Genomic DNA, 11,225 nt, shown 5'->3' on the forward strand with positions numbered 1-11,225 from the left:
CCTATTGCAGATTCAGTCTTCCCAGCCTGGTGCAAGTCTACAATTTGTTTGTGGTGTCCTTGACAGCTCTTTGGTCTTGGCAATAGTGGAGTTTGGAGTGCAACTGTTTGAGGTTGTGGACAGGTGTCTTTTATACTGATAAGTTCAAACAGGTGCTATTAATACAGGTAATGAGTGGAGGACAGAGGAGCCTCTTAAAGAAGAAGTTACAGGTTGTGAGAGCCAGAAATCTTGCTGTTTTGTAGGTGACCAAATACTTATTTTCCACCATAATTTGCAAATAAATTCATTAAAAACTACAATGTGATTTTCTGGATTTTTTTTCTCATTTTGTCTGTCATAGTTGAAGTGTACCTATGATGAAAATTACAGGCCTCTCTCATCTTTTTTAAGTGGGAGAACTTGCACAATTGGTGGCTGACTAAATACCTTTTTGCCCCACATATATATATACACATATATATATGTGTGTGTGTGTGTGTGTGTGTTTTATCGACCAAAGAAATGTGTGGACGACCTGCAGGTTGTAAACCAATGCCCTAAGAGAAATAAATCACAGTACAACATGATGCATGACTTCAACGTCTCTGCTCTGTCTGGTAGGTAGGGAAACCAGCAGCCTGTTGGACACGCTGTCACCGCAGGGTCCTGTCCGGTCACTGTACCCTCTGTCTTTTGAAGAGATGAAGCAGGTAGGTCTCTATCCTGGGACACCATCTGGTATAGTTATGGAAGGTAGGTCTCCATCCTGGGACACCATCTGGTATAGTTATGGAAGGTAGGTCTCTATCCTGGGACACCATCTGGTATAGTTATGGAAGGTAGGTCTCTATCCTGGGACACCATCTGGTATAGTTATGGAAGGTAGGTCTCCATCCTGGGAAACCATCTGGTATAGTTATGGAAGGTAGGTCTCTATCCTGGGACACCATCTGGTATAGTTATGGAAGGTAGGTCTCTATCCTGGGAAACCATCTGGTATAGTTAATGGAAGGTAGGTCTCATCCTGGGACACCATCTGGTATAGTTATGGAAGGTAGGTCTCTATCCTGGGACACCATCTGGTATAGTTATGGAAGGTTAGGTCTCTATCCTGGGGAAACCATCTGGTATAGTTATGGAAGGTTGGTCTCCATCCTGGGAAACCATCTGTATAGTTATGGAAGGTAGGTCTTGTCCTGGGACACCATCTGGTATAGTTATGGAAGGTAGGTCTCTATCCCTGGGACACCATCTGGTATAGTTATGGAAGGTAGGTCTAGTCCTGGGACACCATCTGATATAGTTATGGAAGGTGGTCTCTATCCTGGGACACCATCTGGTATAGTTATGGAAGGTAGGTCTCTATCCTGGGACACCATCTGGTATAGTTATGGAAGGTAGGTCTCCATCCTGGGAAACCATCTGGTATAGTTATGGAAGGTAGGTCTCTATCCTGGGACACCATCTGGTATAGTTATGGAAGGTAGGTCTCTATCCTGGGACACCATCTGGTATAGTTATGGAAGGTAGGTCTCTATCCTGGGACACCATCTGATATAGTTATGGAAGGTAGGTCTCTATCCTGGGACACCATCTGGTATAGTTATGGAAGGTAGGTCTCTATCCTGGGACACCATCTGGTATAGTTATGGAAGGTAGGTCTCTATCCTGGGACACCATCTGGTATAGTTATGGAAGGTAGGTCTCCATCCTGGGAAACCATCTGGTATAGTTATGGAAGGTAGGTCTCTATCCTGGGACACCATCTGGTATAGTTATGGAAGGTAGGTCTCTATCCTGGGACACCATCTGGTATAGTTATGGAAGGTAGGTCTCCATCCTGGGAAACCATCTGGTATAGTTATGGAAGGTAGGTCTCTATCCTGGGACACCATCTGCTATAGTTATGGAAGGTAGGTCTCTATCCTGGGACACCATCTGGTATAGTTATGGAAGGTAGGTCTTTATCCCGGGACACCATCTGATATAGTTATGGAAGGTAGGTCTCTATCCTGGGACACCATCTGGTATAGTTATGGAAGGTAGGTCTTTATCCCGGGACACCATCTGATATAGTTATGGAAGGTAGGTCTCTATCCTGGGGACACCATCTAGTATAGTTATGGAAGGTAGGTCTCTATCCTGGGACACCATCTGGTATAATTATGGAAGGTAGGTCTCCATCCTGGGGCACCATCTGGTATAGTTACTGGAAGGTAGGTCTTTATCCCACGGGACACCATCTGGTATAGTTATGGAAGGTAGGTCTCTATCCCGGGACACCATCTGGCTATAGTTATGGAAGGTAGGTCTCCATCCTGGGACACCATCTGGTATAGTTATGGAAGGTAGGTCTCTGTCTGGGACACCATCTGGTATAGTTATGGAAGGTAGGTCTCTATCCTGGGAAACCATCTGGTATAGTTATGGAAGGTAGGTCTCTATCCTGGGACACCATCCTGTATAGTTATGGAAGGTAGGTCTCTATCCCGGGACACCATCTGATATAGTTATGGAAGGTAGGTCTCTATCCTGGGACACCATCTGGTATAGTTATGGAAGGTAGGTCTCCATCCTGGGACACCATCTGGTATAGTTATGGAAGGTAGGTCTAAGAAACAATTCACATTGTTTTAACTTTACTTAATGTGTTTAATGTTGTACCTATTCTGTTGGTTAGTACTATGGCTTCATGCTGTACCGGACCAAGCTGCCCAGGGACCTGCCAGAAGACACACCCCTAATCTCTCCTCTGAATGGGGTTCATGACCGGGCATATGTCTCCGTCTGTGGGGTAGGTGTCTGTCTGTCCGTGGGGTAGGTGTCTGTCTGTCTTAATGGGGTAGGTGTCTGTCTGTCCGTGGGGTAGGTGTCTCTCTGTCCGTGGGGTAGGTGTCTGTCTGTCCGTGGGGTAGGTGTCTGTCTGTCCGTGGGGTAGGTGTCTGTCTGTCTGTGGGGCAGGTGTCTGTCTGTCTTAATGGGGTAGGTGTCTCTCTGTCCGTGGGGTGGGTGTCTCTCTGTCCGTGGGGTAGGTGTCTGTCTTGTCTTGTCTTAATGGGGTAGGTGTCTCTCTGTCCGTGGGGTAGGTGTCTGTCTGTCCGTGGGGTAGGTGTCTGTCTTGTCTTGTCTTAATGGGGTAGGTGTCTCTCTGTCCGTGGGGTAGGTGTCTCTCTGTCCGTGGGGTAGGTGTCTGTCTTGTCTTGTCTTAATGGGGTAGGTGTCTCTCTGTCCGTGGGGTAGGTGTCTCTCTGTCCGTGGGGTAGGTGTCTGTCTGTCTTAATGGGGTAGGTGTCTCTCTGTCCGTGGGGTAGGTGTCTGTCTTGTCTTGTCTTAATGGGGTAGGTGTCTCTCTGTCCGTGGGGTAGGTGTCTCTCTGTCCGTGGGGTAGGTGTCTGTCTTGTCTTGTCTTAATGGGGTAGGTGTCTGTCTTGTCTTGATGGGGTAGGTGTCTGTCTTGTCTTGTCTTAATGGGGTAGGTGTCTGTCTGTCTTAATGGGGTAGGTGTCTCTCTGTCCGTGGGGTAGGTGTCTCTCTGTCCGTGGGGTAGGTGTCTCTCTGTCCGTGGGGTAGGTGTCTGTCTGTCCGTGGGGTAGGTGTCTGTCTGTCCGTGGGGTAGGTGTCTGTCTGTCATAATGGGGTAGGTGTCTGTCTGTCCGTGGGGTAGGTGTCTGTCTGTCCGTGGGGTAGGTGTCTGTCTGTCCGTGGGGTAGGTGTCTCTCTGTCCGTGGGGTAGGTGTCTCTCTGTCCGTGGGGTAGGTGTCTGTCTGTCCGTGGGGTAGGTGTCTCTCTGTCCGTGGGGTAGGTGTCTGTCTTGTCTTGTCTGTCCGTGGGGTAGGTGTCTGTCTTGTCTTGTCTTAATGGGGTAGGTGTCTGTCTTGTCTTAATGGGGTAGGTGTCTGTCTTGTCTTGTCTTGATGGGGTAGGTGTCTGTCTTGTCTTAATGGGGTAGGTGTCTGTCTTGTCTTGTCTTAATGGGGTAGGTGTCTGTCTTGTCTTAATGGGGTAGGTGTCTGTCTTGTCTTAATGGGGTAGGTGTCTGTCTTGTCTTAATGGGGTAGGTGTCTGTCTTGTCTTAATGGGGTAGGTGTCTGTCTTGTCTTAATGGGGTAGGTGTCTGTCTTGTCTTAATGGGGTAGGTGTCTGTCTTGTCTTAATGGGGTAGGTGTCTGTCTTGTCTTAATGGGGTAGGTGTCTGTCTTGTCTTAATGGGGTAGGTGTCTGTCTTGTCTTAATGGGGTAGGTGTCTGTCTTGTCTTAATGGGGTAGGTGTCTGTCTTGTCTTAATGGGGTAGGTGTCTGTCTTGTCTTAATGGGGTAGGTGTCTGTCTGTCACACCACTAGTGCGGTCCTCGTCTGGTCATTCAGACTGTCCCTACTGGTGGTGGAAAACGCTGACTATACCGAGCACGTGTGTGCGTGAGCATGTTGATTTTGTCCATCCACACCAGATGGGATCAAGACACGCAGGTTGAAATATCAAAACAAACTCTGAATAAACTATATTCATTTGGGGACAGGATCTTTGTAGAATTTGAGTCACACAAAATCATGTGATCTCTACTCTGACATTTAATCTAATCCACAATTAAAAGGGGAAGCCTCGTAAATTCCTAAAACATCTTCACTTGTCGTGGTCTTCTGTGGATTTTATCTGGCGGTTGGCATCTAGCTTTAAGGTGCATTACCACCACCAACTGGACTGGAGTGTGGAGCTCAGTTCATCTTTCAATCACCCACGTGGGTATATGCTCCTATCAACCAATGAGATTGGAGAGGCGGGACTTACAGCGCGTCTAAGAGAACCATGTTCTATTTCAGTGTCTGGCTGTGCAGACGCTCGTGACAGTTTGGATTAAATTATTAACATGTGTACATTTAATTTTGCAACGTGAGTGGTCAGAATGTCAGGCACCGTTCCAGAATCTTACATAAGTATTCAATGTTGTACAGAGGTTGTGTGATGGTCAGCATGTTGTACAGAGGTTGTGTGATGGTCAGCATGTTGTACAGAGGTTGTGTGATGGTTTTGTTCTGTCAGCATGTTGTACAGAGGTTGTGTGATGGTCAGCATGTTGTACAGAGGTTGTGTGATGGTTCTTTTCTGTCAGCATGTTGTACAGAGGTTGTGTGATGGTTCTGTCCTGTCAGCATGTTGTAGAGGTTGTGTCCTGCTCTTATACAGGTGTTCCAGGGGCTGCTGGAGAGAGACACGACTCTGGTGATGAACGTAACAGGGAAGCAGGGGGACCAGGTTGATGTTCTCGTAGAGAACATGGGACGAGTCAACTTTGGCAGCAAGATCAACGACTTCAAGGCAAGTCTACTTCAACTTCAGTAGACAGACACGTGTTTTATATCTTGATCTGAATAAAATAGTTTTAGCAGTTCAAGATTTATGTAAGTGAGGTGCGTTGGTCCCATAAAGGATCCACACTCCAATATCAAAAGAGAAACAATTCAGTTATGAGTTTACAACGGGAATGTTCACGGAAGTATTCGTCAACTTTCGCTAGGAATGGATAGCCAAACTTCTCGTGACAATGAGTAAAAAGGAGTTGGCATGATAGCACAAATAGTCTGGCACTCAGGCTAAGGAATGGACTTACAGTTGATTTTGTCGGTCATGTCTGTATTTTGCAGGGCCTGTTGAGTAACCTGGTCCTTGGTAAAGATGTGCTGACAGATTGGCAGATCTACCGTCTGGACATTGATGGAGCCATTGCCTCCGGATGGCCCCAGTCAGGCCAGCGACGCTCCCCGCCCAGCCCAGTCAGAGGGCCCTCAGATGGGCCAGTCTTCTACCAGGGCACCCTGCCTCCCAACGGTCTGGCCTGGGACACCTTTCTCCGGCTCAACGAATGGACCAAGGTGAGGACATAATCAATACCTTGTCTTTTTACCAACTGGCTCATTAAGTACAGAAATACTAGTGTAGTAATTATCCAATATGGAGATCGATGAACACAATGGCTGTCGGAAGAACAAGAGTCAAACAGACGTGTTCACTAGCAGTTCCTTCTTGGGGTCAAACCCTCCACTGAGACCGTCTCCCCTCTACCTCTCCACTGCTCCTAGGGACAGGTGTGGATCAACGGGGTGAACCTGGGCAGGTACTGGCCTAAGAGAGGTCCCCAGCAGACCCTGTACGTCCCGGGGCCCCTGCTCAGCCCCACCCAGCCCAACAACATCACAGTCCTGGAGCTAGAGAGGGCCCCTTCTCACACCAGGGTCCTCTTCATGGACCGGCCCCAGCTCAACAGCACTGCTGGCAAGACATCACAGCTACAGACAGACAGACATGACATCACAGCTACAGACAACAGACAGACATGACATCACAGCTACAGGCCACAGACAGACATGACATCACAGCTACAGGCCACAGACAGACATGACATCACAGCTACAGACCACAGACAGACATGACATCACAGCTACAGACAGACAGACATGACATCACAGCTACAGACAGACAGACATGACATCACAGCTACAGACCGCAGACAGACAGACATGACATCACAGCTACAGACCACAGACAGACAGACATGACATCACAGCTACAGACCACAGACAGACATGACATCACAGCTACAGACAGACAGACATGACATCACAGCTACAGACAACCAGACATGACATCACAGCTACAGACAACCAGACAGACAGACATGACAGCTACAGACAACAGACAGACAGACATGACATCACAGCTACAGGCCACAGACAGACAGGACATCACAGCTACAGACCGCAGACAGACAGACATGACATCACAGCTACAGGCCACAGACAGACAGACATGACATCACAGCTACAGGCCACAGACAGACAGACATGACATCACAGCTACAGGCCACAGACAGACAGACATGACATCACAGCTACAGACCACAGACAGACAGACATGACATCACAGCTACAGACAACAGACATGACATCACAGCTACAGACCACAGACAGACAGACATGACATCACAGCTACAGACAACAGACAGACAGACATGACAGCTACAGGCCACAGACAGACATGACATCACAGCTACAGGCCACAGACAGACATGACATCACAGCTACAGACCACAGACAGACAGACATGACATCACAGCTACAGACCACAGACAGACAGACATGACATCACAGCTACAGACAACAGACATGACATGTTACATTTACATTTAAGTCATTTAGCAGACGCTCTTACATCACAGCTACAGGCCACAGACAGACATGACATCACAGCTACAGACCAGACAGACAGACATGACATCACAGCTACAGACAACAGACATGACATCACAACTACAGACAGACATGACATCACAGCTACAGACAGACATGACATCACAGCTACAGACAACAGACAGACATGACATCACAGCTACAGACAACAGACATGACATCACAGCTACAGACAACAGACATGACATCACAGCTACAGACAACAGACATGACATCACAGCTACAGACAGACATGACATCACAGCTACAGACAGACATGACATCACAGCTACACAGACATGTCATCACAGCTACAGGCCACAGACAGACAGACATGACACCACAGCTACAAGACAGACAGAAGACAATACCTCAGCGAATCAGTTTCTTCATAGTTGACACAGAGACGACAGACAGCCAATCAATCAATCCCTCCGAATAAGTCTCTGTCCAACCACTTATCTGCAGCATGAGCTAATACACTCCAATCGTCTATCAATGTATGAGTAGCATATCCTGTATCAATTCACTTCAGCACTCGTTTCTACGGACTTCAGTCTATAACAAATGAAACAACCTCTGAGCCAGACTTTCAGTTTCTGTTCCTCGGTCTCTGCTACATCTGCAAATAGATTGATCTGTTTAAAGGCAACTTAAGGTTTGGTTTTCTGTGTTGAGCTCACGCAGGTATGAATAAATAGATGGCAGTATTATGGTAATCATTGTTTTGACATGATTTAATAACATGAGTTGCTGTGCTTCTGTCAGATACGGTCTATGTTTTGGCACTTTACTATATACCGATTTCATAAAAACAGTGTACATGAATAAACAGTTTCATCATCACACATTCAGCTGAATTAATATGGTTTATTATTCCATTCGACACCAACAGTGAATTAGTTTGACACCAGTTCAGACCCAGTTCAGACCCGGTTCAGACCTGGTTCGGACCCGGTTCGGACTCGGTTCAGACCCGGTTCAGACCCGAGTTCAGACCCGGTTCAGACCCGGTTCAGACCCGGTTCGGACCCGGTTCGGACCCGGTTCCAGACCCGGTTCAGACCCGGTTCAGACCCGGTTCGGACCCGGTTCGGACCCGGTTCAGACTCAGGCTCCGCCTCCTTTCCTGAAACGATCAGCTCCATTTAAAAAGGCACCCAGCTTTCACGGTAAACGCTGCATGTTCAAGGCTCAAATCGGAAAATGACCTTTCACATTTCCAACGGTGCAACAAGGCAGATCTTCTGAGTTAAACTGAATCGTAACAAAGCTCGTCTCGGAGGCACCAGGTCCAGTTTTCATCTAAAGTTATCCATCTGGATTTTGGCCTATTTGGTGGGATTAAATGCATAGAAATATAATGAATAGAACAGGAGTCCCCATTCGTATGTTCTATTAATTCTATTTCTGTGCATTTTAATCCTATCAGATGGGCAACATCAAGATGCAGATTGACTGAGGTCTGTGGCTTGGTTCAGTTAGGTCTCTGGGTCTGCGTGCTCTGTCCCCACCAACCAATAGATTAGTAGGCCTGAGGCTTCTATAGTGAAGTGGCAACAGTATGGCAGGGTTGTGGCGGTAGCAACATGAAAGTCAGTTTCCTGCCCTGCTCCTGTTGGCCACATTAGCCTTGCGGTGCTCCTGGACACAGCGAGGGTGCAGAAGCTGAAGTCTAGGTATTGAAACGGGACCTTTCCCACCAGGGACTCCCCACACTGCCAACACCGCCTGGTAGAGAGGAGAGAACATGGAGTTAGCTAGAAAACACTAGACTCCTAGATGATACTGTATATGACAGGACACCAGACTCCTAGATGATACTGTATATGACAGGACACCAGACTCCTAGATGATACTGTATATGACAGGACACCAGACTCCTAGATGATACTGTATATGACAGGACAGGACACTAGACGAATGAATAAATGTGTTGCCTCAATACAGAACACCATTTGCCTACAGTACAGAAACCGACTCTTCTGCTATTTATTGAGTAACGTGTCGTATTCATTTGTCTAACATCGTTGTGTGTTCAGTGAGTCAAAAGGAGAGGTTGTTTGACTAATGACTGAGGCCTTCGTACTGTTACCTGGTGTTTGGAAGGTCTCCCCTGTCGAGGCCTGATGCTCTGCCAACCTCTTCTCTGCAGCCTGTGCTCTCTGCGGGGGAGATTTGACAGTCAAGTCGCTCGTTTTGAAACAAATTGAACAATTCATCTACCGCATAAAAAAATAAAATCTGTTTCCATACCTTCTCTCGATCGCTTAAGGAGGCAAATCTTTTCTTCTCCTCAGCCTCCATCTCTAGTTTCTTCCTCTGTTCTTTCTGTTCTTTCTCCCTGGTTTTCTTGGCTGCTTTCTGAGCCCTCTTCTTGTCCGTCTTCTTGGACTCCAACTCGGCCGTCAGCGGACCAGGAACCTTAGGGAGATGGAGAGCGTTAAGACGTCCCTGCCGTATCACAAAGGGCTCAACATGTCGCCGTACATCTTTGGAAAAAATGAAACGCTCACAGTTATATTAACGGTTTTTCGCGTGCTTGAAATGTGTCATCACGTGACATGGCCCACGTTACTTCTCTGTCCAGCTAACTCCTAGACAACAGAATCCTCATTGATTTATTCCATTTGATTGACAGGAAGTGGACGCTAACTGTCTGTTTAGGCCCAAACATACAAGATTACACTTCACAGTTTTATCACAAGTCCGCTCTCCTTAAAATGTCTATGTGTTGTACGTCGTTGTACAATTGACTGGTTGTTTGTTGTTGTTCCACAGTGCTTGACAGAATATGACAGCCTACCAGAGCCTACGGTACATAACTAGACAAACAGCCTACCAGAGCCTACGGTACATAACTAGACAAACAGCCTACCAGAGCCTACGGTACATAACTAGACAAACAGCCTACCAGAGCCTACGGTACATAACTAGACAAACAGCCTACGGTACATAACTAGACAAACAGCCTACGGTACATAACTAGACAAACAGCCTACCAGAGCCTACGGTACATAACTAGACAAACAGCCTACCAGAGCCTACGGTACATAACTAGACAAACAGCCTACCAGAGCCTACGGTACATAACTAGACAAACAGCCTACGGTACATAACTAGACAAACAGCCTACGGTCCATAACTAGACAAACAGCCTACGGTCCATAACTAGACATACAGCCTACCAGAGCCTACGGTCCATAACTAGACAAACAGCCTACGGTCCATAACTAGACAAACAGCCTACGGTACATAACTAGACAAACAGCCTACCAGAGCCTACGGTACATAACTAGACAAACAGCCTACCAGAGCCTACGGTACATAACTAGACAAACAGCCTACCAGAGCCTACGGTACATAACTAGACAAACAGCCTACCAGAGCCTACGGTACATAACTAGACAAACAGCCTACCAGAGCCTACGGTACATAACTAGACAAACAGCCTACCAGAGCCTACGGTACATAACTAGACAAACAGCCTACCAGAGCCTACGGTACATAACTAGACAAACAGCCTACGGTCCATAACTAGACAAACAGCCTACCAGAGCCTACGGTCCATAACTAGACATACAGCCTACCAGAGCCTACGGTACATAACTAGACAAACAGCTCACCAGAGCCTACGGTACATAACTAGACAAACAGCCTACGGTCCATAACTAGACAAACAGCCTACCAGAGCCTACGGTCCATAACTAGACAAACAGCCTACAGTACATAACTAGACAAACAGCCTACCAGAGCCTACGGTACATAACTAGACAAACAGCCTACCAGAGCCTACGGTACCATAACTAGACAAACAGCCTACGGTACATGACTAGACAAACAGCCTACGTGTACATAACTAGACAAACAGCCTACCAGAGCCTACGGTACATAACTAGACAAACAGCCTACCAGAGCCTACGGTACATAACTAGACAAACAGCCTACCAGAGCCTACGGTACATAACTAGACAAACAGCCTACAGAGCCTACGGTACATAACTAGACAAACAGCCTACCAG

At 47.1% G+C, this 11,225-nt stretch overlaps 1 protein-coding gene and 1 long non-coding RNA gene across 2 annotated transcripts; one reads left to right on the plus strand and one right to left on the minus strand.

The window, feature by feature from the left end:
* The first annotated feature begins 622 nt into the window (after positions 1-622).
* LOC135535828 (beta-galactosidase-like) lies at positions 623-8,057 on the plus strand. Its single transcript, XM_064962256.1, has 5 exons — positions 623-692; positions 2,663-2,776; positions 5,165-5,296; positions 5,623-5,850; positions 6,058-8,057. Exons 1-5 carry the CDS (start codon positions 684-686, stop codon positions 6,313-6,315), a joined length of 741 nt encoding a protein of 246 aa, XP_064818328.1. The 5' UTR covers positions 623-683; the 3' UTR covers positions 6,316-8,057.
* On the minus strand, positions 7,923-10,292 carry LOC135535829 (uncharacterized). The gene is made up of 3 exons (XR_010454894.1): positions 9,460-10,292; positions 9,299-9,368; positions 7,923-8,934 (listed from the first exon to the last, which is right to left on the minus strand). It is a non-coding gene; the product is annotated as an uncharacterized LOC135535829 (long non-coding RNA).
* Between the last annotated feature and the right edge of the window lie 933 nt (positions 10,293-11,225).

This window comes from Oncorhynchus masou, unplaced genomic scaffold (genome assembly GCF_036934945.1).
Source record: "Oncorhynchus masou masou isolate Uvic2021 unplaced genomic scaffold, UVic_Omas_1.1 unplaced_scaffold_5194, whole genome shotgun sequence".
Taxonomy (NCBI): Eukaryota; Metazoa; Chordata; class Actinopteri; order Salmoniformes; family Salmonidae; genus Oncorhynchus; species Oncorhynchus masou.

Bases quoted from the DNA above. Each gene is read 5' to 3' on its own strand.
- LOC135535828 (XM_064962256.1), top strand. The intron at 2,777-5,164 runs GTAGGTGTCTGT...GCTCTTATACAG, and splicing joins CATATGTCTCCGTCTGTGGG to GTGTTCCAGGGGCTGCTGGA. The intron at 5,851-6,057 runs GTGAGGACATAA...CACTGCTCCTAG, and splicing joins GGCTCAACGAATGGACCAAG to GGACAGGTGTGGATCAACGG.